This window comes from Poromitra crassiceps (genome assembly GCF_964638095.1).
Source record: "Poromitra crassiceps genome assembly, chromosome: 20".
Taxonomy (NCBI): Eukaryota; Metazoa; Chordata; class Actinopteri; order Beryciformes; family Melamphaidae; genus Poromitra; species Poromitra crassiceps.
In genome coordinates this window covers 7,205,972-7,233,887 of record NC_139637.1, presented here as the reverse complement: position 1 = coordinate 7,233,887, position 27,916 = coordinate 7,205,972, and the positions used below count along the sequence as shown (strand labels likewise).

Genomic DNA, 27,916 nt, shown 5'->3' with positions numbered 1-27,916 from the left:
GGTGGTAGTTGCACAGGGTGGAGAAAGAATTATTCACTCTGACTTTGAAAGTTGGTACTGGGATTCAAACTGGCAACCTACTGGTCAAAACCCTGCTTCTCTAACATGTTTACTGCCACCACCCTGTTTGATCAATCCTTAGCAGGATCCAGCAGAAGAGAGCAGACTCCCCTGTACCCAGCTGTGTGTCCATGAAGAGTGACTTTTCTATGGGTCTTCCTATGAATTTCAAAGATGGACAGCAGTCTACTGAGCAAAGGTAAGAACGGAAAGCAGATAAGTTTATTTGATTCTAACAGAGGAAAGAAGTCATGATACTCTGTTGATTTAGTTTATTATTTTATTACAATTAACTATCCAGATTCCAGAAGGGTTTTGCTGAACATATTTTCTTTTGCAGCATTGCTCTGCCTCACATCCATAGTTACATATATTCATACCAGAGCTGCTCAGTATAACAACAGCCTTCTGCTGTTGGTGACTGAGCAGCTAACAGAACAGTCTGGGGGTTGAGATCTTTGCTCAAGGTCTAGTTGTTGGTAGTTTCACAGGGTGGAGAAAGAGTTACATATTCACCCTGACTTTCAAAGTTGTTACTGGGATTCAAACCGGCAACCTACTGGTCAAAACCCTGCTTCTCTAACATGTTCACTGCCACCACCCTGTTTTATCAATCCTTAGCAGGATCCAGCAGAAGAGAGCAGACTCCCCTGTACCCAGCTGTGTGTCCATGAAGAGTGACTTTTCTATGGGTCTTCCTATGAATTTCAAAGATGGACAGCAGTCTACTGAGCAAAGGTAAGCAGGGGTGCAAACTTGTCACCTTTTGGCGAAATTCGCAGAGTTTTTGAAATTGGGGTGGGGTGGGGGGGGGGGGGGGGGGGTGTGCCGGCCGCTGTCTGGCGCTGACTTCTGAGTTGTCAAAAATAGATTCACACTGATCACGCTATGACTGAGTGTGTGTGCCACAGCGTGCTGTCAATCTCTCCCCCAGAAAGGGAGGGAAATAGCAAAAGAAAACGTTTTCAATGGCTGTGTGCTTTATACTTGTGCAGAATCGTTTTATTTTGAAAATATCCGACTGGACGTCGTATTGTTATTATCGCTAACTAACACAGGAGTGCAGCCGGTCAGTGCGGTCTGCGTCTCTGCTTCGTGAGCTGGATTAGCTCGCTGGCATAACCAGACGGACCAGACTACAAAACAGATGAGATTAAAATGTGTCAGACACTGGTTTTGTATGCAGGAGACAAGGCTACAGCTGCAGGATCAAATGAACAAAAAGACTGCAACACCACAAACACGACCAGAGCTCAGACAACAACTAACCATAAAGCACTATCCAGTGGCAGTGGCCGCCTGTCACTCAACCGGGCCACGCCCTTAATTATGCATAATTTTAAACCTTTATTAAATGTAAACGGCTGAGTTATGCAAAAATTGACCCCCCTTCAGTTGTTATGAAAAGGTGAAATTAGCTATATAGACCAAAACCGTGTTTCGGTCCAGGCTGTAAAGATGTTTAATTACTGTTGGGGCATTTTAACAGGAACGACAGGACTTCTGAGTCCTGCCTCAAGTGGCCATTCGAGGAATTACAGCTTAAACAAAGACTTCCGCATCTTCAGGGGAAAGGTGGTGGGCTTGCCCCTTGGTCAAACCCTGAGCTAGCCCCCTGGTGGTCACTGAGCAGCTACCAGATCCGTCTGGGGGTTGAGATCTTTGCTCAAGGTCAAGTGGTGGTAGTTGCACAGGGTGGAGAAAGAATTATTCACTCTGACTTTGAAAGTTGGTACTGGGATTCAAACTGGCAACCTACTGGTCAAAACCCTGCTTCTCTAACATGTTCACTGCCACCACCCTGTTTCATCAATCCTTAGCAGGATCCAGCAGAAGAGAGCAGACTCCCCTGTACCCAGCTGTGTGTCCATGAAGAGTGACTTTTCTATGGGTCTTCCTATGAATTTCAAAGATGGACAGCAGTCTACTGAGCAAAGGTAAGAACGGAAAGCAGATAAGTTTATTTGATTCTAACAGAGGAAAGAAGTCATGATACTCTGTTGATTTAGTTTATTATTTTATTACAATTAACTATCCAGATTCCAGAAGGGTTTTCACCGTCTCCTCCACTTTAAAGTGGGAGGTCAACACGACAAAAGTGCTGAAGAAGGCACAACAGAGGCTCTTCTTTTTAAGACAGTTGAAAAAGTTTTCCATTTCTCGTGAGGGAATGATGCAATTTTACCGTGCAGGTATTGAGAGCATCCTCACTTTTGGAATAACCGTCTGGTACGGAAACAGCTCGGCTCAGGATAGGAAACGCCTGAACAGAACAGTGCGTACGGCCTCCAAAATCATAGGACAGGAGCTCCCGTCCCTTACTGAGATCTACTCCAACAGACTCAAGAAAAAGGGACAAAATATTCTCAGGGACCCTTCTCACCCTGCCAATTATCTTTTTAATTTTCTTCCTTCTTTTAAAAGGTTGAGAAGTATCAAAAGCAGAACAGCTAGGTTTTGTAACAGCACCTACCCCGAGGCTGTCCGTGCTCTCAACTCTTAATGTGCTGCAGGCTCTATTCAAGTCTGACACAGACAGATATTCTGTGTGACAGCACTTAATTTTAACGTATATTATCTTAACTTACCACAGCTGGTCGTGGTTCTGTAACCTCCCTGTGGGAGTGTTGTTTTACTTTGGTAAAATTGTATTTTGTACTTTATGCATTTTTGTCACTTTTATCTCTTTTTTTTTTGTCGGAATGTGTGCATCGTACAGTGTGTGAGGGGAATTGTATGTCTTCATGTTTTGTTTTGCTGTGTTCTGTGATTGAGCTCACTAAACCAAATTCCTATCAACGATGTTGAATGGCAATAAAGTATTGAAACTTGAAACTTTGCTGAACATATTTTCTTTTGCAGCATTGCTCTGCCTCACATCCATAGTTACATATATTCATACCAGAGCTGCTCAGTATAACAACAGCCTTCTGCTGTTGGTGACTGAGCAGCTAACAGAACAGTCTGGGGGTTGAGATCTTTGCTCAAGGTCTAGTTGTTGGTAGTTTCACAGGGTGGAGAAAGAGTTACATATTCACCCTGACTTTCAAAGTTGTTACTGGGATTCAAACCGGCAACCTACTGGTCAAAACCCTGCTTCTCTAACATGTTCACTGCCACCACCCTGTTTTATCAATCCTTAGCAGGATCCAGCAGAAGAGAGCAGACTCCCCTGTACCCAGCTGTGTGTCCATGAAGAGTGACTTTTCTATGGGTCTTCCTATGAATTTCAAAGATGGACAGCAGTCTACTGAGCAAAGGTAAGAACTGAAAACAGACAAGTTTATTATTTGATTCTACTGAACAGACATAGCAAGTCAAGTCAAGTTTATTTGTATAGCACATTTCATACACATATGCAGTTCAAAGTGCTTCACATAAAATGATGATGAGGATGACATAAGAAAATAAAAAAAGAGGATTAAATAGACATTTCACAACAGCTTTGTCTTTATACTGTAGTTTCTGTGTGCTTTATACTTGTGCAGAATTGTTTTATTTTGAAAATATCCGACTGGACGTCGTATTGTTATTATCGCTAACTAACACAGGAGTGCAGCCGGTCAATGCGGTCTGCGTCTCTGCTTCGTGAGCTGGATTAGCTCGCTGGCATAACCAGATGGACCAGACTCCAAAACAGATGAGATTAAAATGTGTCAGACACTGGTTTTGTATGCAGGAGACAAGGCTACAGCTGCAGGATCAAATGGACAAAAAGCCGGCAACACCACAAACACGACCAGAGCTCAGAAAACAACTAACGATAAAGCTCTATCCGTGGCAGTATGGCCGCCTGTCACTCAACCGGGCCACGCCCATAATTATGCATAACTTTAAACCTTTATTAAATGTAAACGGCTGAGTTGTGCAAAAATTGACCCCCCTACAGTTGTTATGAAAAGGTGAAATTAGCTATATAGACCAAAACCGTGTTTCATTCCAGGCTGTAAAGATGTTTAATTACTGTTGGGGCATTTTAACAGGAACGACGGGACTTCTGAGTCCTGCCTCAAGTGGCCATTCGAGGAATTACAGCTTAAACAAAGACTTCCACATCTTCAGGGGAAAGGTGGTGGGCTTGCCCCTTGGTCAAACCCTGACCTAGCCCCCTGGTGGTCACTGAGCAGCTACCAGATCCGTCTGGGGGTTGAGATCTTTGCTCAAGGTCGAGTGGTGGTAGTTGCACAGGGTGGAGAAAGAATCATTCACTCTGACTTTGAAAGTTGGTACTGGGATTCAAACTGGCCACCTACTGGTCAAAACCCTGCTTCTCTAACATGTTTACTGCCACCACCCTGTTTTATCAATCCTTAGCAGGATCCAGCAGGAGAGAGCAGACTCACCTGTACCCAGCTGTGTGTCCATGAAGAGTAACTGGTCTATGGATCGTCCTATGAATTTCAAAGATGGACAGCAGCCTACTGAGCAAAGGTAAGAACTGAAAACAGATGAGTTTATTTGATTCTACTGAACAGAGGAAAGAAGTCATGATACTCTATTGATTTAGTTTCTTCTCTCAAAACATCACATCCAATAATCATAGCAGCATTTACAGTAGGAATGCACCATATTTAACGGACCGATACATTATCATCCAATATGGCCATTTTGCATGAGCTCGTGACGTCACAGCTGCACCTGGTCCCAGGCGCACTAGAGCCAAACATGGCTGCCGGCAGTGTGGCTGTTCCACAGTTTCAGATGATAACAACTAGGTCTGTCAAACGATTAATTTTCTTAATCGCGATTAATCTAGTTAATCGCGATTAATCGCATCTTTGTATCGCATATTTAAAATGCCATTATTTTGCATTTCAAAGCATTTTTAATTAGATATTAATAATTCTTACCAGTGTGTCGTGATTGGGAATCAAATGAATGCAAATAAATGTACTTTGTGATCTTGAATTTTAGATTTATTTTCAATCAAATAGAAGTGCAATGTAGACAGGAGGTAACAATGTCTACAAAATATATATTGAATAGAAAATAAATGCACAATTGTAAACAGTGCAGTACACGCTCCAGAACCGATACTTCCGGCGGCGGCGCTGTGGAACAGTCGAAACCCAAAATGACACAGCCGAAGAAGGGTGTGTCTGAGCTAAAAACTTTGGCACTTCCATGTGAATAATGGCTCGGTATTGGAAACTGTGTATTGATAACGTGTATATCGCGTGAAGCCATTGGAGCCGACCTCCCAGTGGTTAGAGGACCCGCGCATCCGAGACTCTGAAGAAGGAATGAGTGATGAGTCTCGCGCTAGCTATTTGGCTGCTAGCTGGCCGCTAGCTGCTCCGGTATGCTTAGCTTTTAGGTGATAGTTCAAACTCGATGTACTTCGGTGATATTTTAATTCCGTTTTACACAAGGTGCAAACTACTGTTGACTTGTCCACTGTGCCATTTGGGAGTTTTTTAAAGTAAAACGAGCCATTTAGAAGCATATTGCTGTCTTTATCCTCCATGCCTGCACAGGCAGGAGACAGGAAACGGCTGCGACCAGCTTGACTACAAGTACGGGTGCGACGAAGGGACAAAATAGCAGCAGGCGATTAACACGATTAAAAATAAATAACGCGTTACGTCGGCCCTTAATCGCATCGCGATTAACGCATTAACGCTGACAGCCCTGATAACAACACTATTGCACTATTGAGGGGAAACATCTGAGCTGGCATTACGTTAAACCAAAAAGTATTGGAGGCAGTCGCGCACATCCAAAAAACGTAAAGCAGGTGCAGGAAGCAAAAAACAGTACAAAGTGAAACACTGGAGCTCCAATTACCTTTTTATTTAGCCATTCAACATTGACGTTTCGAGCTACTGCTCTTCCTCAGACATAAAGATTGTTACAAAGACGCCATGTTTAAATACACCCGTCATGTGATAGTCACATGACTCCAGAAAAGATACATAAAAGTTACATAAAAGCCACAGATGCACAACAACAGACACACAGTAGACAAATATGTTTACATAACCATCAAGTATATATACAGGGTAAAAATACATATAGATCAGACCCTTAGGGCCCTATCGTTGTACAGCACTATCGTTTGCGCTGCCTTTACGCTGCGTTTGCGCGCCTCTTATTGCTATCTTCCCAGCGTCTTAAAGGGGGACTAACCCCCTAGATATGTATTAGAACAGTGATTTGAAAATACCTATGGAAAAAACCAAGAAATGACATATGCTCTTGTCTATACTGGACTCTTTGGCTGTGTTGAAGTCCAGATTTTTTTTCGGAAATCGACGCCATTACAGTTTGCCTATTGCCTCAAAAATAATTTATTTGAGAGGGGCCATATCTGTATAAATATCAACAATTAGCCAACGCTGGTGGCCTGTATGGAAAGAGCTTTGCTCAAAATGGTTGAAAGTTATATCAATTTGGTAATTCAGTGGCGAACTAGAAATTTAATTATTTTTCTGCATGTAACTCTATGGCAGTGTGTTGAACTACGTTACGAGAGCAAAGTGGCATGGGCTCGTTACAGCAGCACACCGCACAATACGACAAACCCCCCGTTCTGGGGTAACACAATGCGAGATTTCTCTACGTCATTCCCTCGTCCAAGTTGCCATATAGTCCCTTTTTCATTTTAGTTTGGGGGCTTTTCGTGATTGTTGTTAAAAGTTGTGCAAAAGTTTTTTCCTCTCAGCGCAGTGCAGGCTGCCTGCGCCTCCTCCCTCCTGCCAGACCCAGGCTGGCGAAACAGCCTGTTGCATGCATGGGGCGCTTGTAACCTCACGGAGCAACAAACAAACAGACAGAAATAGCTGGTGTGCGATTTAGAGAATACAGTCTGAGATTGGGTACAGGATTGAGGGAATCCCGCATCTGTTTGCGAAGGTGCGACTGGACAGGACGCTTTTCACAGACGGGCACAGTAGTCGGAGCGAGGCGAGTGTCTCTCACGGTACGTGCACATCTACAATGGCACGGCGGCTTGCCTGCTGAAAAAGCCGCTTTGACGCTGCATCTTGATAGGCTGTCTTGCTCTATTTCCGTGTCTGATTGGTCCATTTACCTCGCGCCCCCTGCCGCTGGAACCGCCCACAGCGTTTCACTGTCGCAGACTAGAGGCGGCTTGTCTCCGAGCGGCTTCACGCTCGCGGGGCGGGACTAGGGCGGGACCTTTCGTTGAAGCTACCCAATGACAGCTCTTCTTACACATTTCCTCCCCGCACCCTCCTGTGTACAACGTTTCTACAGGCTACAGCTCCAAGCTGGAAGCTGGTTTGCACGCCCACAAAACGCTGCGACACAGCGGAAAAGCGAATTTGCCATTGTAGATGTGCACGTACCGTCAGGGCTACTCAGGGCAGAGCTGCAGATCTCTCCTTCTCCTCCGCGCATTCAGTCTGTCCAAAATCATTACCGATATAATCTCAGTAGGAGGGATGCAGGGAAATGATAGTAGCCGATGTGTTTAGAGAAGCTTTGTCACGTTGTCACGTCGTAGTATAGCGTTATATTTTACATGTGCGCTAAACTGCGACCATATTTGTTTGCGGAAATATCAGACTGCTCTCTCTACTCTCAGAGCACAGAGAGCTCTGCTCTGCTGCGCGCGCCCGCGGAGCTTGGAGCTAGTGCATGAGGTTTACAGTAGGACTCTCTCCCGCCTGGCTGGGCTGGAGACAGCTGCTTCCAACTCGGACTGATAATATATACATCATCATTCGAGCTTATTCAGGTAAGATATTAATAAAGTAGTGACACATTCAGCGGGAAACTAACTATAATTAAGACATGTGCCAACTTTGACAACGTTTGGTTCAGTATTTTAAGAGCAAACTTCAATAAGAATAGGCTTGGAGTTCTGAGGAGCCGAAAGGGTACAGAGGGGGTAGGGGAGTAATTATCTTGAAATCCCATAGTCTTTGGGGACAACCTGACGTCAGGTTGTACCAAATCTCCCATTCATTTGAGAAAAAAAAAAAAAGCAGTGTTGGACCCTAAGAGGGCGCTTATGCCAGATATGCTGCTGAAAAATGATACAAATGGTAAAATGGCAACAGTTTGGTGTCAAATGTGGAAATTCTGACCAGAATTCTTCACACATCACCCCCAAAGTCATATATATTGGTTAAAAGCTGAAAAAAAGTGTTTTGGAGGTTAGTTCTCCTTTAAGCTATTGTCTGCCTCCACCGTCCAGTTTTGCGATGTGATGACACAGGTGTAGGCGTGGCCCGGGCGTGTCGGTGGGCCTCTACGCTATCATGTGTCTCGCGCAAGTGTCATTTAGCGCTGTGGGGAAGATACCGTCGGTATGTGCCGAGCACAAAGAGAGGTTTGGGAGTTGCCCGTTCCAAAATAGGCGTTACAGCGCAATGTGTTAGAAAAAATCGCATTACATTACATTACATTACGTCATTTGACGCTTTTATCCAAAGCGACTTACAATAACACCTATAAGAAATAAGAAATCGCCTTGGGTGCTCTCAATTTTAACGCCAGGAAATAGCTGGTCTTACCGCAAATGCAGACGTACGCCTGAGCGCAGACAGTCTCTACATCTCCGTGCAGTGCAGGAAGTCCTTGCTTGGATACATTTACTCACGGCATGGATGTCACTCTCCTCGCGCCTGCACACACTCTTCTCTCCTCGGAATGCCACGTTGAGTTTCAACTATAGCCTGCATTCCAGAAAAAACACACCTTGTTTTAAAAATGAGAATTTGTTTGTCATGGTTTTATTAGGCTACATAATTCTCGACCATACAGGTCTGTGGTGTAACATTAGATTACTTTAGGTAGGAGACCACATGCCACAGGCATTACCACACCTCCACAATACTTTTGGGCATAAACACGCCTAATACTCATCCTCATCAAGCAAGCTGACAATGATGGAATCATCAGCGTACTTGATGATGAATCTGTCGGCATGACGACTAAAACAGTCATTTGTATACAGAATATACAAGAAGGCAGACAAGACACAACCCTGTGGTGAGCCGGTCGAGGATGTTAAGAAGCTGGACAGAGTTCCGTTTACTCTTACTTGTTGTGATCTATTTGTAAGAAAGTCTAGAATCCATCCAACAAGACCCGCGTCTAAACAAAAAAGGCGTACAAGTTTCTCAACCAAAATGTGAGGCTGGATCGTATTGAACGCTGAAGAAAAGTCTACAAAGAGCAGCCTGGCGTGGTTCCCACTGCCTTCTAAGTGCTTACAGACAAGGTTAAGTAGGGTAGCTGTATGCAGAACTGGACAGAGCCATCATCTGTTTGGAGACCAATAATAAGGAAAACAAACACACACATTACATTAAAAAAATCTGTCAACATCACATAGTGTCTTTTCTTTCATCTTTCATCTTTCCATGTCTTCCCCATTAACTTCAATAGAACTGGCCCCAATGCAAATGGGGCCTCCAATGATACTTTACTAAAACAGTCATATATATAATATCAGAAGTGCTCTTTGTTTTGTGTTCACAGTAGTGATGTCAGTTAGATTTGGTTAGGTCAGAGCTATGGAATAGTCTTTTGAATCATCCATCTTTGCTCAACACATCTGTCTTTTGTCACCCCAGGTGTGCATAAAATACAGGTTAAGAACTTATTTCTTAAAATACAAAGATGTGAAATAATTATCGGTTATTGTATCCGTTATTGGCCAGGAGAAGCGTATATTTATCGGTTATCGTATCGGCTGAAAAAAATCCATATCGTGCATCCCTAATTTACAGTGGATTTCACTGTGTGTGTGTGTGTGTGTGTGTGTGTGTGTGTGTGTGTGTGTGTGTGTGTGTGTGTGTGTGTGTGTGTGTGTGTTTTTGCGTGTGTGTGTGTGTTTTTGCGTGTGTGTGTGTGTGACATTATATGACCTAATACTTCATGTGTTCTCCAGAGTCCACCAGGAGAGGTCAGAGGTTTCCAGTGGTCAGTCTGTCCAGGAGCTTCAAACAGACGTAGACTCCATATTTATGGTGTGTAAATGTACAACACATTTTACTGCAGCTACTGAATTACAAAACAACTACTCTGGTCTGTTGTTGTTGTTGTTGTTTCTCCTCTAGTCTCTCCCAAGACTCAAATATTACGTTGAATTGCTGTGCTCCGCATACTACACAAATGAGTCTGTGCCACTTCACAGCCACTGCTGGGGTTTGAGGGCGAGTCTAGGCGGGTTGAAATTGAATGAGTGACAGGTCATAGGACCAATGAGAGAGCGGTTTGAAAAATGGGCTGCGCCTCCCGTGCAGAGCCATGTAGATAGAAGAGTCCCGACATCGCCATTCACTCCAATGGACCAGTTTTTTACTCTCAAGAGTTCCAGGAATTAAGGTCCTGGATTAAGCAGCACTGCCGAGTTGCAGCAAAATAGACAGTTTGTGTTGTACTCTGAAAGGGTTTTCCCCCCTTGAATCAAATTGTACATTATCAGCTTTATTTTAGCATGCAAAAGTAGCGCGAGACCCATTCCTGGCTGTTCATTGGCTACTGAGTCTCACATTTTGGTCCTCCGCTGACGCCACGCTCTCTCTAGAGGACACTATTCCCGTGTCGTCTGATCGCAGATTGCAAAGTCGTTACTGAGTGGTGGAGACTGAATCCACCACTGGCCAATCACTGGCCAAGTGAACGGTTCACTTCCATCCCCAGCTGGCTGAAGGGAGTGTCCCAGACCCAGAGAGAGATCTGCAGCATGCAGTAACGTAGTGTATCAGCGTAACAACTCATGGGTCTGGCGTTGAGACTATTTCTCCCCAAACCCTGTTCCATCAGGAGGTCTTTTGCCTACTTCCTGGTCATTATTGTAGATAAGAATTTGTTCTTAACTAACTTCTTGCCTGGTAAAATAAAGATTGTTGGTTGATGAGGTCTTCAAGCTGCACTATTTAGACCAGTGGATCTGATGTTATTACAGTATTATTATTATTTTTCAGAATGTTTAATTCAAATGTTATTCTGTTGCAGCTGCTTGAGGAGAACATTGTCACTTTTGTGAAGAAGGAGCTGAAGAGAGTCCAGCTGGTTCTGAGCCAAGAGTACCCAGAATGCTTAGAGAGTCCGAGGGAGGAGGAGGAGGCTTTTCTAAACATCACACTGCTCTTCCTGAGGAGAATGAAGCAGGAGGAGCTGGCTGACTCTCTGCAGAGCAGTAAGAGGCTTTAACAGCTTTAACATGATGGAGGGAGGAAGTGGTGGGAAAATGGGAGATATATGATTAGTTAAATATAGACATTTCTCAAGAAAGATTGATTCAATTCCAGATTGCAAAATAATATTCACAATCCTCATGAATCATCAGCTAAAATCATTGATTTATTCATGTGGGTGTATAATGCTGAACACAGTATTATTTAAGAACAAATGCCAACACAGATGCATTTCACATTGGGTAGCACACACAGTCAGGACCTGTTTGTCCACCAGTGATGAGCAGAATAGATGCTATGGGGTTAGGAAAAGTATGCATTTGCAGATTAATATTTACACTTCTCATATTTACAGCAACATCCACTGATTGATGTAATTTGTACTTTCAGAAACTCTTGCTGGAGTGTGCCAACGTAATCACAAATCCAGTCTGAAGGAGAAGTTCCAGTGTCTGTTTGAGGGGATTGCTAAAGCAGGAAACCCAACACTTCTGAATCAGACCTACACAGAGCATTACCTCACAGAGGGAGGGAGTGGAGATGTCAATGATGAACATGAGGTGAGACAGATTGAAGCAGCATCCAGGAAACCAGTGAGACCGGAAACAATAATCAAAAGTGAAGACATCTTTAAACCCTTACCTGGAAGAGATGAACCAACCAGAACATTGATGACAAAGGGAGTGGCTGGCATTGGGAAAACAGTCTTAACACAGAAGTTCACTCTGGACTGGGCTGAAGACAAAGCCAACCAGGATATACAGTTCACATTTCCATTCACTTTCCGAGAGCTGAATCTGCTGAAAGGGAAAAAGTACAGCTTGGTGGAACTTCTTCATCACTTCTTTCCTGAGACCAAAGGAATCTTCAGATTTGACAAGTTCCAAGTTGTGTTCATCTTTGACGGTGTGGATGAGTGTCGACTTCCTCTGGACTTCCAGAACAACAGGATTGTGACTGATGTTACAGAGTCAACCTCGGTGGACGTGCTGCTGACAAACCTTATCAAGGGGAAACTGCTTCCCGCTGCTCGCCTCTGGATGACCACACGACCTGCAGCAGCCAAGCAGATCCCTCCTGAGTGCATTGACATGGTAACAGAGGTGAGAGGCTTCACTGACTCACAGAAGGATGAGTACTTCAGGAAGAGATTCATAGATAAGGAGCAGGCCAGCAGAATCATCTCCCACATCAAGACTTCACGAACCCTCCACATCATGTGCCACATACCAGTGTTTTGTTGGATCACTGCTACAGTTCTGGAGCTTGTGTTGAAAACCAGAGAGAGAAGAGACATGCCCAAGACCCTGACTGAGATGTACATCCACTTCCTGCTGGTTCAGTCCAAACAGGCGGATGTCAAGTATCATGGGAGTGCTGAAACAGATCCAATCTGGAATAAAAAGAGAAGGAAGATGATTCTCTCTCTGGGAAAACTGGCTTTTGAGGAGCTAGAGAGAGGCAACCTAATCTTCTATGAAGCTGACCTGAGAAAGTGTGACATTGATATCAGAGCAGCCTCAGTGTACTCAGGAGTGTTCACACAGATCTTTAAAGAGGAGCGTGGGCTGAACGAGGACACTGTGTTCTGCTTTGTCCATCTGAGCATTCAGGAGTTTCTGGCTGCAGTTTATGTCTTTCTGTCCTTCATCAACACTGGTGTCAATCTCCTGTCAGAAAATCAATCAACATCCTGGTGGTCAACACTATCAAGAGACAAATCTAAACTAACACACCTCTACCAGAGTGCTGTGGACAAGGCCTTACAGAGTCCAAATGGACACCTGGACTTGTTCCTCCGCTTCCTCCTGGGTCTTTCACTAGAGACCAATCAGACTCTCCTAAAAGGCCTGCTGACACAGACAGGAAGTAGTTTGAAGACCAATCAGAAAACGGTCCAGTACATCCGGGAGAAGATCGAGGTGAATCCCTCTTCAGAGAAAACCATCAATCTGTTCCACTGTCTGAATGAGCTGAATGACTGTTCTCTATTGAAGGCGATCCAACATCACCTAAATTCAGGAAGTCTCTCCACAGCCGGACTCTGGCCTGCTCGGTTGTCAGCTCTGGTCTTCATCTTACTGTCATCAGAAAAAGAGCTCGATGTGTTTGACCTGAAGAAATACCCTGCTTCAGACAAGGTTCTCCTGGGGCTGCTGCCGCTGGTCAAAGCCTCCAATAAATCTCTGTAGGTGCATGCATAACTTGATGTCTTCAATATGAAATGCAATATACAGAAAAAAATATTTTCAAATTTCTTGGTTATGGCTAATTCTTCTCCAGGTTGAGTGGCTGTAAGCTGTCAAAGATAAGCTGTGAAGCTCTGGCCTCAGTTCTCAGCTCCCAGTCCTCTAGTCTGCGAGAGCTGGACCTGAGTAGCAACGACTTGGAAGATCCAGGTGTGAAGCTGCTCTCTGCTGGACTGGAGAGTCCACACTGTAGACTGGAGAGTCTCAGGTCAGTATCGCTTAAGCCCATGGTACACCAATCAAACCTTCTCCAACAAACACAAACAAGCACAGATGTTTGTTTGGTGCCCCGTTGCTGGCTGTCGTTTGGAATTGTTTGGAGATGTTTGATCAGATTCAACATGTTCAATCCTTTATAGAGGTCTTCACAGGTCTACTCGGGTATTACACATAACGATAGAATAGATAGTGATAGAATCGGACCCAACCCGGACCCTAATTGATCATAATAAATATGGACCCGGACCCGTACGGGTCTCGGGTCGGGTCCCAGGTCCTAGGATCTGAGTAGCCCCGTGAAGACCTCTATAAAGGATTGAACATGTTGATCAGCGCTGATCACGAGAGAAACGTATGAAAACACACAGCGTGCACAGAGGAGGCTCTCCTGGGGCTGCTGCCGCTGGTCAAAGCCTCCAATAAATCTCTGTAGGTGCATGCATAACTTGATGTCTTCAATATGAAATGCAATATACAGAAAAAAATATTTTCAAATTTCTTGTTCATGGCTAATTCTTCTCCAGGTTGAGTGGCTGTAAGCTGTCAAAGATAAGCTGTGAAGCTCTGGCCTCAGTTCTCAGCTCCCGGTCCTCTAGTCTGCGAGAGCTGGACCTGAGTAGCAACGACTTGGAAGATCCAGGTGTGAAGCTGCTCTCTGCTGGACTGGAGAGTCCACACTGTAGACTGGAGAGTCTCAGGTCAGTATCGCTTAAGCCCATGGTACACCAATCAAACCTTCTCCAACAAACACAAACAAGCACAGATGTTTGTTTGGTGCCCCGTTGCTGGCTGTCAGTTGGAATTGTTTGGAGATGTTTGATCAGATTCAACATGTTCAATCCTTTATAGAGGTCTTCACAGGTCTACTCGGGTATTACACATAACGATAGAATAGATAGTGATAGAATCGGACCCGACCCGGACCCTAATTGATCATAATAAATATGGACCCAGACCCGTACGGGTCTCGGGTCGGGTCCCAGGTCCTAGTATCCGAGTAGCCCCGTGAAGACCTCTTTAAAGGATTGAACATGTTGATCAGCGCTGATCACGAGAGAAACGTATGAAAACACACAGCGCGCACAGAGGAGGCTCTCCTGGGGCTGCTGCCGCTGGTCAAAGCCTCCAATAAATCTCTGTAGGTGCATGCATAACTTGATGTCTTCAATATGAAATGCAATATACAGAAAAAAATATTTTCAAATTTCTTGTTCATGGCTAATTCTTCTCCAGGTTGAGTGGCTGTAAGCTGTCAAAGATATGCTGTGAAGCTCTGGCCTCAGTTCTCAGCTCCCAGTCCTCTAGTCTGCGAGAGCTGGACCTGAGTAGCAACGACTTGGAAGATCCAGGTGTGAAGCTGCTCTCTGCTGGACTGGAGAGTCCACACTGTAGACTGGAGAGTCTCAGGTCAGTATCCCTTAAGCCCATGGTACACCAATCAAACCTTCTCCGACAAACACAGATGTTTGTTTGGTGCCCCGTTGCTGGCTGTCATTGTTTGGAATTGTTTGGAGATGTTTGGTCAGATTCAACATGTTCAATCCTTTATAGAGGTCTTCACAGGTCTACTTGGGTATTACACATAATGATAGAATAGATAGTGATAGAATCTGACCCGACCCGGACCCTAATTGATCATAATAAATATGGACCCGGACCCGTACGGGTCTCTGGTCGGGTCCCAGGTCCTAGGATCCGAGTAGCCCCGTGAAGACCTCTATAAAGGATTGAACATGTTGATCAGCACTGATCACGAGAGAAATGTATGAAAACACACAGCGTGTGCCGCACGTGAGGCTTTGTTGTCACAAACTGCATGTAAATCCATAGCGAGAAGAACTAGCAAGAGGGTTCCCTCTGCAACGCAGATTACCTCCTCATTTGCCTGAGGCGCATTTGTGCGCACATGTAACATGCACTGGGTATAACATGCACACACATACTTCGCACATACTTACTAATTTACTTTGAAAATGACTGTTTCCCGTAACTTGTGAGTGATTTATATTCAGTGTTGGGCAAGTTACTCTGGAAAAGTAATTTGTTACTGATTACTGATTACTCCTTAAAAAGGTAATAAAAGTTACTTTACTTATTACTTTTTCAAAAGGTAATAATTAGTTACGTTACTCGTTACTCTCTTCTCTTTTTTACCCCAAACACCTTACACTTAAGTGTACACTTACCCAAAGTGGATCTGTTAATCCAGTGAACTGTTACACCCATAGCTCCTGTTGTTAGTTGTCCAGATGTCAGCTGTAGTGGAAACAAAGTACCTCACCCAGCATCGCCTTCAACTTAGTTAGTTAGTTAGTTAGTTAGTTTATTTCGATCAGAAAGCAAAGAATATTCACAGAATAGGAAAAAAAACAGAAGAAAACAAAAGATACATAAGGCTGACCGAAAGGGTTTTAGGGCTGAAGTTAGCTAGCTTATTAAATGCCCTTACCCTTATTCCTTTACGTTATATGTAAACATATGCAGTACATATGCATACACATGGATACATACATGCATTGATTTACACACACAAATAGCACATGCTCCTAATTATTCATACATGCCCATACACACATAGGCTACCTACCACATATAATTACACATACATAGCTAATACCAAACATACTACAGGAAATACAAGTGACCCATAAGTCCTGATTATGTACCATCACGTCTATACTTCTCCAGAATAATGTTTCTATACTTTTTTTTGAATTGCACAAGATTTTTTACTTTCTTTGATCTCGTCAGGTAATTTATTCCACAGTTTCACACCACAGACAGATACACACATGCTTAGCCTCCATCCCCGCATATTCTCTCTCGAGGTAGCCAGCAAACGTCTTCCTCTGTGCCAGCTTGACATTGTTCTTCGTGGGTATTTTCTCTATGAGTGCGGGTGAGTCAACAGTGGAAATAGGTAGCATCTCCTCCATGATATACCCAGCATGAGTTGGTGAGCTGAGATGTCTTATGTTGTTTTGGTTTAGTCCCCATCCCCCCAATCCCCCTCCCTATGCCCCCCTCACTATTGTTTTTGTCTGTGAGTTGTTACTTTCTTTTAACACATTCACTGCCAGCCGTTTTTTCAATACTGTAGGTAGGTTCTGCCAAGGTTTTTTTTTGAGGATTCTGGCTCATCTTTCAAGAGCCGAGGATTCTTTTCTGCTAAGATTTTGTGAACACAAATGATCTCAAAAGAACTAATAGAATGTGTGCTTTCTCTGTCTAAAAGAGTTAGTTTGTAGAGTTAGTAGTTATGTATGCATTAGCAGTAGAATACAGCATGGTTTCAGCGTCTGAAAATTTATTCTGAGATAAATGGCTTTTTGTGAAATTCGATAGAACAGTCACTTTAACCATTTATTTTTGGCGTAAGACGTCAGACATCTAAACAATAGTTTTTAACAGTAATTTCCTCCATAGCAGCAGGAAACTCCCCCTCTCCTTCAAACTCCTCCCTCCATGGGTGTGTCTCTGGTGGCTTTGCAGCGTTTGTCACAAGCGAGGCTCTGCCTGTCTGTGCTGCCTGGCTGCTGGCGGCTGCTCTTTGGGCGAGTCTGCATGAGTCGTTTCGGTTGTTGCTCAGCTGCAATGCTCAGCTGCAATGAAGCTGCGTGCGATTGTGGGCTTTCTGCCGTGTTTCAAAGTGTGTTGCACGCATAATCTATTATGCAAATTTGCAATCCCCCACCGCCAGCTCCCAGCGCGATAATGCGCGAAAGCGAAAGCGTTTTCGCCAATCCATTTTACAGTATGAGAGAATGGTTTCCTCGCGCGTTCCCCTGCAGTTTTGGCTCGGCTTTTTCTAGTTTGGAGAGCACTGTCGCCACTTAGTGGGTCGGTGGAATGGGTTGTACACGTTGTACAATTTTTTTTTTTTTTTTTAAGACGAGATATCTCGTCATTGGCGGTCAACCGTTGGATTTTTTAAGACGAGATATCTCGTCAATGGCAGTGAACGTGTTAATTTAAAATCTAATAAATATATTGTAAAAAAAAAAGAGATATACCCAGCGATGAGCTTCTTAAGTTCTTCTCCACTTACGGCTGGTTTTCCTCGGCTGAAATCCAGTTTTTGTGGTTTTTCTGGAGGAGTATCACTGCCACTGGCAGTAGAGGCTTCGGGGATTTTTTCAACCAGTTTCACAGTGCTGTGCTGCCCTTTAAGATGCTTCATCAAGTTAGACGTAGTATTTTTCACAGTTGAAAACGTTTTGCTGCTTGCACATAGTTTACAACGGACAGTAATGTTCTTTGCATCTTTGACCAAGACAAACTCAAAATAATGGCATGAATACCTCCAACTTTTGAATGAGTATTTATCTTCTCCTTCAGCCAGTTCGTTTTGAAGTAGCCGGCGTCCCGTGTTGTGCACAACCACGCTTTGACGTATGTGTGCGCGTCTGCGTGACAGGTCTACCTGAGATCGTAAGGATTACTTTTTCTTTTCTTCTCTTTTTACATAGAAAACACTGCATTCTGGCGGGCAATGATCTAACGCAGTAACTTTCTTGGATTAGTAACTGTAATATAATTACTGTTTTGGAAATTGTAACGCCTTATATTACTTCGTTACTGAAAAAGTAAGTAATTACAGTAGCACGCCCAACACTGTTTATATTTCATCGCGTGGTGAGTACACAAGTCACAACATGTACATGTGAGTGTTTCTGGCGCTGTTAGAATTTGTATTTTGGGTGACTGAACGGCGATACCATAAGCCGCTTTCAGACATGCCTTGGAATTCGGGAGTTATCTAGAGGGCATCCGGATGGCGGTGTATGTATGTATGAACACATTTTGGTGAGCTATGCGCGCTCCCGCGACCCTCCTACTATCCGGAGGTAAGACAACCTTGAGCCCTTGTATCAGGGACAGACCCCCCCCCCCCCCCCCCAGAGCTACGTGAAGTAGCCAGCTCAGTGAGTGCATGAGGAGAGGGAGAGAGACAGAAAGCCAGCGTGGCAGATTATTATTATACTGTATGTGAATGAGCGAGCAAAAAAAACATCATACCGTTTCAGTTTTTCCAAATGAAGCTCGAACCTGCTCCGTGTGTGTCAGCCAACAGGCTACATGTTGCTGGATTGAAATGCTCATGGCTTTGATCTTATATAATTTCTGCATAGCTTCGCACAGCACACACATTTAATGAGCATTTTTGGATGCGAGGGTCGTCTTGCTTCCCAGTATTGGACATCGCTAGGTAGGGTATCTGGATCTGGTTGCGTTCATGCCTTTTATTTCCACAGCGTTTGTGAAGATTCACGTGCAGAACCGCAAGATTCCAAGTAGCGTCAAGTCAGGCAGTATAAACGGAAACTTCAGGGTATAACCTTCGCAATAATGCCAATTAACACGTTCACTGCCATTGACGTATTAATACGTCAAAAATAATCCAACGGTTGACTGCCAATGACGTATTAACACATTCACTGCCAACAACGTATGAACACGTTTTCAGAATCCAGCTGTTCCCTGCCAACAACGTGTTTACACGTTTTTGGCATCGATTTTTTTTTTTTGACGGTGGGTTGTGCATCTAACCCTTTTACATCTCTTATATAATTATTGGAGCCACCGAACGTTTACAACCCATTCCACCGACCCACTAAGTGGCAACAGTGCACTCCTGGCTAGAGGAAGGAAAGCATTTTTTTAACTTGTCACGCCATTCTCAGCCCAGCCATTCTCATGAAAAATGGATGGGGGAAAACGCTCTCCTTTTCGCGCTGATTGCTGGCGATGCGGGATTGCAAATTTACATAATAGATTCAGCCGATCTACTATGATCGGGTGATAGATTACAGGTGGAGGAACACACTTTGAAACACGCAGCATAAATATGACCAGAATCGCAAAAGCTTCTCTCAACCAAAACTCCAAACGAGCGAGTCCATCCCGACTTCCTCAAACAGCGGCCGTGCAGACATGCAGGCACAGGAGAGCAGCAAAGCACTGACTGGTGACAAGCTTGTCCGCCCACGGAGGGAGGAGTTGAAGCAACTCGAGAGGGAGGGAGAGAGAGAGAGAGAGAGAGAGAGAGAGAGGGAGGGAGAGCGAGAGGGAGGGAGAGAGAGAGAGAGAGCGAGAGGGGGAGGGAGAGAGAGAGAGAGAGAGCCAAAAATGAATGGTTAAAGTGACTGTTCCATCCAATTTCACAAAAAGCCGTTTATCTCTGAATATTTCTTTCTGACGCTAAAACCATGCTGTATTCAACTGCTAATGCTTACATAACTACTAACTCTACAAACTAACTCTTTTAGACAGAGAAAGTACACATTCTATTAGTACTTTTGAGATATTGTATGTTCACAAACTCCAAGCTGAAACGAATCCTCGGCTCTTGTAAAATGAGCCATAATCCTCAAAAAACGGCTTGGCAGAAGCTACCTGCAGCAAAAAAAAAAGGCTGGCAGTCAATGTGTTAACACATTGACTGCCAGCCATTTTTTTCTTGCTGTAGGTAGCTTCTGCCAAGCCGTTTTTTTGAGGATTGTGGCTCATTTTACAACAGCCGAGGATTATTTTCTGCTTGGAGTTTGTGAACATACAATATCTCAAAAGTACTAATAGAATGTGTACTTTCTCTGTCTAAAAGAGTTAGTTTGTAGAGTTAGTAGTTATGTAAGCATTAGCAGTTGAATACAGCATGGTTTTAGCGTCAGAATAAATATTCAGAGATAAACGGCTTTTTGTGAGATTCGATAGAACTGTCACTTTAACCATTCATTTTTGGCATCAGTAAGACCTAAACAATAGTTTGAACAGTAATTTCCTCCATAACAGCAGTAAACTTCCCTCTGCTCAACTCCTCCCTCCTGTGGGCGTTCTTTTTTGTTGCAGCGCCATGTCACAAGCACTTTCCTACCTTTGCAAATGCACTTTCTCATACTCTCGACCTCTCAAATAAATTTCTGAATAGAAATTAAATTACTCTAAATTATAGCGAAAAAGAAACAAAAAAGAATGGGTTGAAAATCCCATTCTAAAAGCCTTTTAGAATGGGATTTGTTTCCAATTTGGTGTCGGACTAGGGGGCAGTCCCCGCTTGTCACCATTGCTTTGCTGCTGCTGTGCGGGTGTGTGCCTGTCTGTGCAGCCGCTCTTTGAGGAAGTCTGGTTGGACTCGCTCGCGTCTTGGGGTTTTGGTTGAGGGCTTTGATGAAGCTTTTGCGATTCTGGTCATATTATGCTGCGTGTTTCAAAGTGTGTCCCACCCGCAATCCACTATGCAAATCTGCAATCCCGCACCGCCAGCAATCAGCGCGAAAATTAAAGCGCCTTCGCCAATCCACCTTCATGAGAATGGCTTCAGTCACACTGCTTTTTGCTTGCCTTCCTCCTTCCTTGTCGCCACTTAGTGGGTCGGTGGAATGGGTTGTACACGTTGTACACGTCCAATACCTATATAAGAGATGTAAAAGGCTTAGATGCACAACCTACCGTCAAAAAAAAAAAATCGATTTTTTTTGACGAGTACACTCGTCGCTGGCAGTTAACAGCTGGATTGTGTTTGACGAGTACACTCGTCGCTGGCAATCAAGCTGTTAATACGTCAAAAAAATGAATTTTTTTTTTTGACCGTGGGATGTGCATCTAACCCTTTTACATCTCTTATATAATTATTGGAGCCACCGAACGTTTACAACCCATTCCACCGACCCACTAAGTGGCAACAGTGCTCTCCTGACTAGAGGAAGGCAAGCATTTTTTTAGCTTGTCACGCCATTCTCACCCCAGCCATTCTCATGAAAATGGATGGGGGAAAACGCTTTCGTTTTCGCGCTGATTGCTGGCGATGCGGGATTGCAAATTTGCATAATAGATTACAGGTGGAACACACTTTGAAACACGCAGCATAAATATGACCAGAATCGCAAAAGCTTCTCTCAACCAAAACTCCAAGAAGCGAGCGAGTCCATCCAGACTTCCTCAAACAGCGGCCGCGCAGACAGGCACAGGACAGCAGCAAAGCAGTGAGACTGGTGACAAGCTTGTGACGGCCGCTGCAGCCAAGAAGAACGCCCACGGAGGGAGGAGTTGGAAGCAACTCTCCCTCTCGCTCTCTCCCTCTCTCTCTCTCTCTCGCTCTCTCTCTCTCCCTCCCTCCCTCCCTCCCTCTCTCTCTCTCTCTCTCTCTCTCCCTCTCCCCCTCTCACTAGGATTAAACCTAGTGCGTCTCCCTCCCGAGAGGGAGGGAGAGAGAGAGAGGGAGGGAGAGCGAGAGGGAGGGAGAGAGAGAGAGAGAGAGAGGGAGGGAGAGCGAGAGGGAGGGAGAGAGAGAGAGAGAGAGAGAGAGCGAGAGGGGGAGGGAGAGAGAGAGAGAGAGAGCCAAAAATGAATGGTTAAAGTGACTGTTCTATCGAATTTCACAAAAAGCCGTTTATCTCTGAATATTTTTTCTGACGCTGAAACCATGCTGTATTCAACTGCTAATGCTTACATAACTACTAACTCTACAAACTAACTCTTTTAGACAGAGAAAGCACACATTCTATTAGTTCTTTTGAGATATTGTGTGTTCACAAAATCTTAGCAGAAAAGAATCCTCGGGTCTTGAAAGATGAGCCAGAATCCTCAAAAAACCCCTCTGGCAGAAGCTAACTACAGTAAAAAAAAAAACGTCTGGCAGTGAATGTGTTAAATGAAGTAAATGCACGTGTAATGTTTTTTGTGTGTTATCCGAAAGATACAGAACAGAGATAAACTGGAAGAATATCTGCTCCCTTCGAAAACTCAATTTTAACCCGTAGTGAGTCGACCGTTATGATTTCTTGTTACTAAGCAATACAACATTGATTTACATTGAGGTAAAAACGTCTAGCTTCCTGTATTCTGTATAATTCTAGTAGGGTTGACGCATTTTAGGACTGAACATAGCAAAGACCTGTTTTATTTTTAGCGCTTGAGACTCGATGCATCTGGGCGTGAGTTGTAGGGTTGTTTAATTAATTACTAACGTTATGCGCAAAAGATTATATGCCGTGAACGTTAGGCAGTTATCGCCCATTATCTATTTTTGGCAACTTGTTTTCAGACTCTGCATGTCATGATAGTTTGTTGAATGTCAATGCGATTCACTTAAAGCAGCTATGAGCAAGATTTTCGATTGTTATTAAACAGTCTGAATGTAATATTGATGCATCATATCTTACCTATAATAGTAGCTGAGACCAAAGCCGTGTGAATCGGAGATTGCTCTCTTGATGATTATAGAGTCTGTGTCTGTCTTCCGGCGGGCCGGATAGACCAGGAAGTGAAACGAAACGTTTTACGGCAGCTGCCTGCCTTCAACCGTTTCGCTCTGCCTAGCAACAGACCATATACACAGAGAACGCCATGCAGGGGCTTGCTACTCTCGCAAACATCTCTCATTATATTCTAACAGTTTGTTTGGAAGTAATTTTGTTATTTTGTGGTTATGGCCGAAGTGGCTGCCGCAAACCGTTTCATTTCACTTCCTGATCCGCAGACTGACTAATCATCAAGACAACACTGGCCGATTCACTCGGTGTTCAAGTGAGACTACTCTGCGTTGGTCTCATCTACTATTAGAGGTAAGATGTGAGGCATCGATATTAAAATTAGACTGTTTAATAACAATCGAAAACCTTGCTCGTAGCTGCTTTAAGGCTATGCTCAGACAGTGAAGTACAGCTGTGTGGTCAGTTTTCACAACTCCCCATTGTGTGGTCATGTCCAAATTCCCCCCACGCCCGCCCCCTCTCAGGCTCAGGCTCAGGGCAAGCAATCCTGACCTGACCCAGAGTTCATGTCTGAAAGTGGCTATAGACTGCCATTGTAGTGCTATCTAACTAATCTTCACAGTGAGGACTGAGGAGTGAGTGCTTTCTCTGCCTCTGTATTTCTTGGTTCTGTACGGGTCCGGTGTGGTTGGTTCTGTCTGGGTCCGGTTCTCAGGTTTCTAATAATAAACAGGTCCAATCCGGGTCCGGGCACAAATCTCCCGGGGCCATTAAGGTCTGGGTCTGTCATTTTGGCCGTGGCCGCGGCCGTGCAGAGTGGCCCCCTAACCATTTTCTAATTCACAATGAAAACTAATGTTAAATCAAGTTTGAGGAAAAAGTTCAAGTTGGATCCTTGTAAAAGTCAAAAAATGGAGTAGAGTACAGGAAAAACTTGAAAAATCAAAGGCCACTCTGTTTCAGGTAGAACAGTTAAAAAGCCTTTATTGTGGCATGGCTAAATCTTACACAATTAAAAAGACCAACACGTTTCAGCTACAGAGAGCCTTCATCAGGGTAGAGGCCTAACACAGAAATGCATGTGCATATACAGTATAGTGACATCACTCAAGCAAATGTAGCTAGAGCGAAAATTCTTTAAGAGAGACCGTAATGTCATTCACTCACTTTCATTCATTCACTCTCCTAGGATATAACTCTAACTCTCATACCCACTTCTTAATCAACCTGCATTTTCCTGTTTCTAGGAGAAACCCTTTAGTTGTCACTGGCTCTCATTCATCCCTCCGGTCCTCATTCACATCTTTCCCTGTCAGGAGAAAACCTTTTAACTCATTCTCTGCCAGGGTCATTTCGGTCTGTGTGCTCCCAGTGCCAGGATTTTGAGCATATTTCCTGATCTTCCAGGACCCACAGAATATTCTGTGCTAGGAATAAAATTACACAACATATATACTCTCCCATGTTTCCTTGTTTAGTTACAAGCAGTGGAAGTTAGCTTGTTTTCACTAAAAATGCCCTCCTTGGGACAGAAATATGAGAAAAAGAGGTTTTTAGTGAAGGACACCGTTTCAAGCAGAACTCTCTTTTGAGCCTTTTATTTTTTGCCTCAGTGACACATCAGACATATACAGTATTTGTTTTCCCAAATAAATAAATAAAAAATAAGAGAATGTATTTTACAGTTGCCATGTGGATTTTTAGCTTAGCTTGATAAAAGCATAAACAAATGGAACGAACCCTTATGTGGTCACACTCATACACTCTCTCTCTCTCTCTCACACACACACACACACACACACACACACACAGGAATAACGAGTGCTGTAACGTTACCTGCTGTCACGTTACCTCTCATAACTAACGTTAGCACAGATCACACAATAGCTACGTTAGTGCTGTAAACTTTGAAATGTTTATGTGACACATGTTTCGCCTTGGTTGCTGGGGACGGGTGTGTGACGCGGTTTGACGCGTTTGACGTATCCATGTGATCCCCCCTCCCTTGAGTGTGACAGAGCTCTCCCTTGAGAGGGAGAGCTGGCAAGAGGAAACGTGAAGCGAGTCATGCCGGCGGCATAAGTTATAAACAATGCGTGACAATTATACTCGAATGTTGTGTGTGTGATCATTTCATCTCAAACGCGATACAAAAAATAGGCTACTTTTTACCATCGTCATCGCTCTCTCCAAGTGGCACCCATTTCTCCTCCTCCAATTCATCTGTGTCAGACGGATCAGAACGCTGTGAAGGGGAGCCTTCGTCGCCATGGCGCTCCGTCGTGGAGCAACAACAAAAACGCCGGCGTCTTCCTCGCCATCGCCGCCATCTGAGAACTCTGGGTCGGACTCTGTTTCGACCACAGGCTCCACCCATAAATACTAAACTAGCGGGTTCCTTGTATCAGTTTGACCTGAAACAATGTCACAGGCTGGGGAAGTGTCTGATGTAATGTAAACAGCCAAAACATGAAAGTACGTCCGAGTATGTCTTTGGCACAGAACGCCATTGTTAAAAGTACGTCCGGGTACGTCTTTGGCAGAGAATGAGTTAATGTCACGCCCACTCATTCATAAAACTCAGTCACCAATCACCCCTTTCCCGCTTCTACCTAGCGTCACGGTTTGTGGGCGGTATCATTTAGATTAAGCTAATCAGAGCATGACACATCTTCCCATTCAGCCTATCATGGTCTATACTGTCATAGCTAAAAAAAACCCTGTTTCTCTCTGTCATCTCATTGCGTTTCAGTACGTTCCTGCGTCCCTCCTCCACCCCATTCTCCTCCAGTCCTCTCTGAGGTCTTCAGATTCAGAAGCCTTCTCCAGCAAGAACAAGTTATTTCACCACCACCAGGTCTAGACTCCACAGGGGGGATATTCCATCCTACTCTGGCTGCATCCATCTACCCCTGCTGATCATGACGTCATAATCAAGCTGACGTCATGATGGAGTCTAATCGCCAAAAATATATCTATGTGCCTACAGGCTCATGTATCTAACATCTAATAAATCATTGTCATTCTAGAAATGTGTCTCTCTGATTGAATTAGTGATTAGCCCTCCTGGATACACCTGTGCATCACAGGGAGCTTGCAATCATTCACAAATAATGCTAGATACATTATGTTTATATAAAGAAGGACAATTTAATAAATTGACCAGGAGCCTTTCAAATCCAATGTGCGGACTCTATTTGTTTTTCTATATAAAGAAGGAAACATAATAAAGTTAAAAACAATTGGGTACCCAATAAATGAAGAAAATGAAAAAAAACATTGAACAAATAGGTAGAATGCAAAAAATAAATAAACTGCAGGTGGGACCAATGTCATGCAATGCCCACAGACTACAGGGAATTGGAGGAATAACACTCCAACCTGACAGGAGGAACTAAACTAAGTACCAGCAACAATTGTGCAGCCTACACATTTGAGGCCATAGAGACCTCCCAGGAAGCTACAGGATGAGGAACCAAATAAATTTAACTGAGCAAAATATCTCAATAACAAAAAAAATGTCTGACTCAGAGAAATGGAGAGAAATCAATATCATCATTCAAACCAGGGAAGGTGGTTGCTTTTAGCGTTACAATCTAAAAAGTTTCTCTTTGGAGGAGATGTTTGAGTCTATCCCCTCCTCTGGCAGATTTGGGGATGACTTCTATTGCCATGAAATGCCATGCATTTCAGTGTTGGGCCTCTACCCTGATGAAGGCTCTCTGTAGCTGAAACGCGTTGGTCTTTTTAATTGTGTAAGATTTAGCCATGCCACAATAAAGGCTTTTTAACTTTTCTACCTGAAACAGAGTGGCCTTGGATTTTTCAAGTTTTTCCTGTACTCTACTCCATTTTTTTACTTTTACAAGGATCCAACTTGAACTTTTTCTCATGCTTCTCTCCACCCTCACCAAAGAGCACCTGTTTCAGTGATTTTACTAAGGACCCACGCAGCGCTTCCTCATCCCTTCTGTTAAATAAAGTTTGACTGAGCTCCAGCTAAATTGTCAAGTATTGCAGTCTGCTTGCCACCCAGGCACTTATATAGCCTACTTAATTTATATGATATACTGTAAATGTAACCAAACAGGTCGGCTTTGTGCACACAGGATAAGTAGGTTAATTTTCTTTTGGAGAGAGATCCTTTATTGATTTGTTTGGGAAGAGGGTTTACTCTGAACAAATTTGAGAACTGAACTGAATTGAAGAAACTGAATTTCTACCTTTTGCTGTACAGTACCTCCAATACACTGGATATTGGGTTTGCATTCTCACTCTGATTATGTAAGGGTTAATGCACGACGAGGTGTCCATTATCAGAAATTATTGGACGACGTGGAGATGTAAACCGTCCGAGGCGAAGCCGCGAAGTCCAATAATTTCTGATAATGGACACTTCGAAGTGCATTAACCCGCTTATACCATGGTCACTTGCCAAAGAAACAAAACAAGACCATTCATTTATATTTCCATGCATTTTGCAATCAAAATCTAGTTTTCATAACCTTGAATATGAGTTGAGAACCGGCGAGACAAAATAGTCCCCTCGGCTGCTCAAGATTAGGCTATCATTGGAGTCAAGCTAACTAATAATTTAGCCAATTGTATGTAACATACGAAATAAAAGCAAACGGCAATGTCTAAGAATGCAACGCCATGTAACTGGCTCGTTAATTCTCGCATTCAAGGGAATTACATTAACGTCTGCGGGTCTTATAGACGTAAATGGCTCGCGCTGCGCTCGGAGGAGACTGAAAACCATCAGCTTTCTATGTTGGAGTCCAGGTATGTTTTGTGCAAGGACGTCTCTCAGTGTGTTGCTGTTAACTGCCCATTTCGTTGTTTTCTTTTTGTTGATCTCGTCTTTTTCCTCTTCGACTTGATTTGTATCAGTGATAAGAGGCAGCGCGCGCTCTCCCAGAGCGCCTGGCTGCTGCTTGCTGCAAGTTGTAAACAGAGGGTTTGACAGTTGCTGAGAGCCCGGCTTCTGTCAGCTGACCAGAACAAAAATCAGATTTCTGAATAGCCGTTATTTTAATAAACTGAGCACTCAGGGGTA

At 43.8% G+C, this 27,916-nt stretch overlaps 1 protein-coding gene across 1 annotated transcript in view; it reads left to right on the top strand.

The window, feature by feature from the left end:
- Positions 1-1,972: 1,972 nt before the first annotated feature.
- Positions 1,973-27,916, top strand: part of LOC310794537 (protein NLRC3-like) — a gene marked incomplete at both ends in the record, with an annotated part of 33,196 nt that continues 7,252 nt past the window's right edge. The window contains 7 exons of the mRNA XM_083656507.1: positions 1,973-1,997; positions 2,253-2,373; positions 11,608-12,923; positions 13,044-13,099; positions 13,274-13,365; positions 13,461-13,634; positions 14,879-15,052. Of these exons, the coding sequence (XP_083512633.1) occupies positions 1,973-1,997; positions 2,253-2,373; positions 11,608-12,923; positions 13,044-13,099; positions 13,274-13,365; positions 13,461-13,634; positions 14,879-15,052 (1,958 nt within the window). The remainder of the gene's footprint in view (positions 1,998-2,252; positions 2,374-11,607; positions 12,924-13,043; positions 13,100-13,273; positions 13,366-13,460; positions 13,635-14,878; positions 15,053-27,916) is intronic.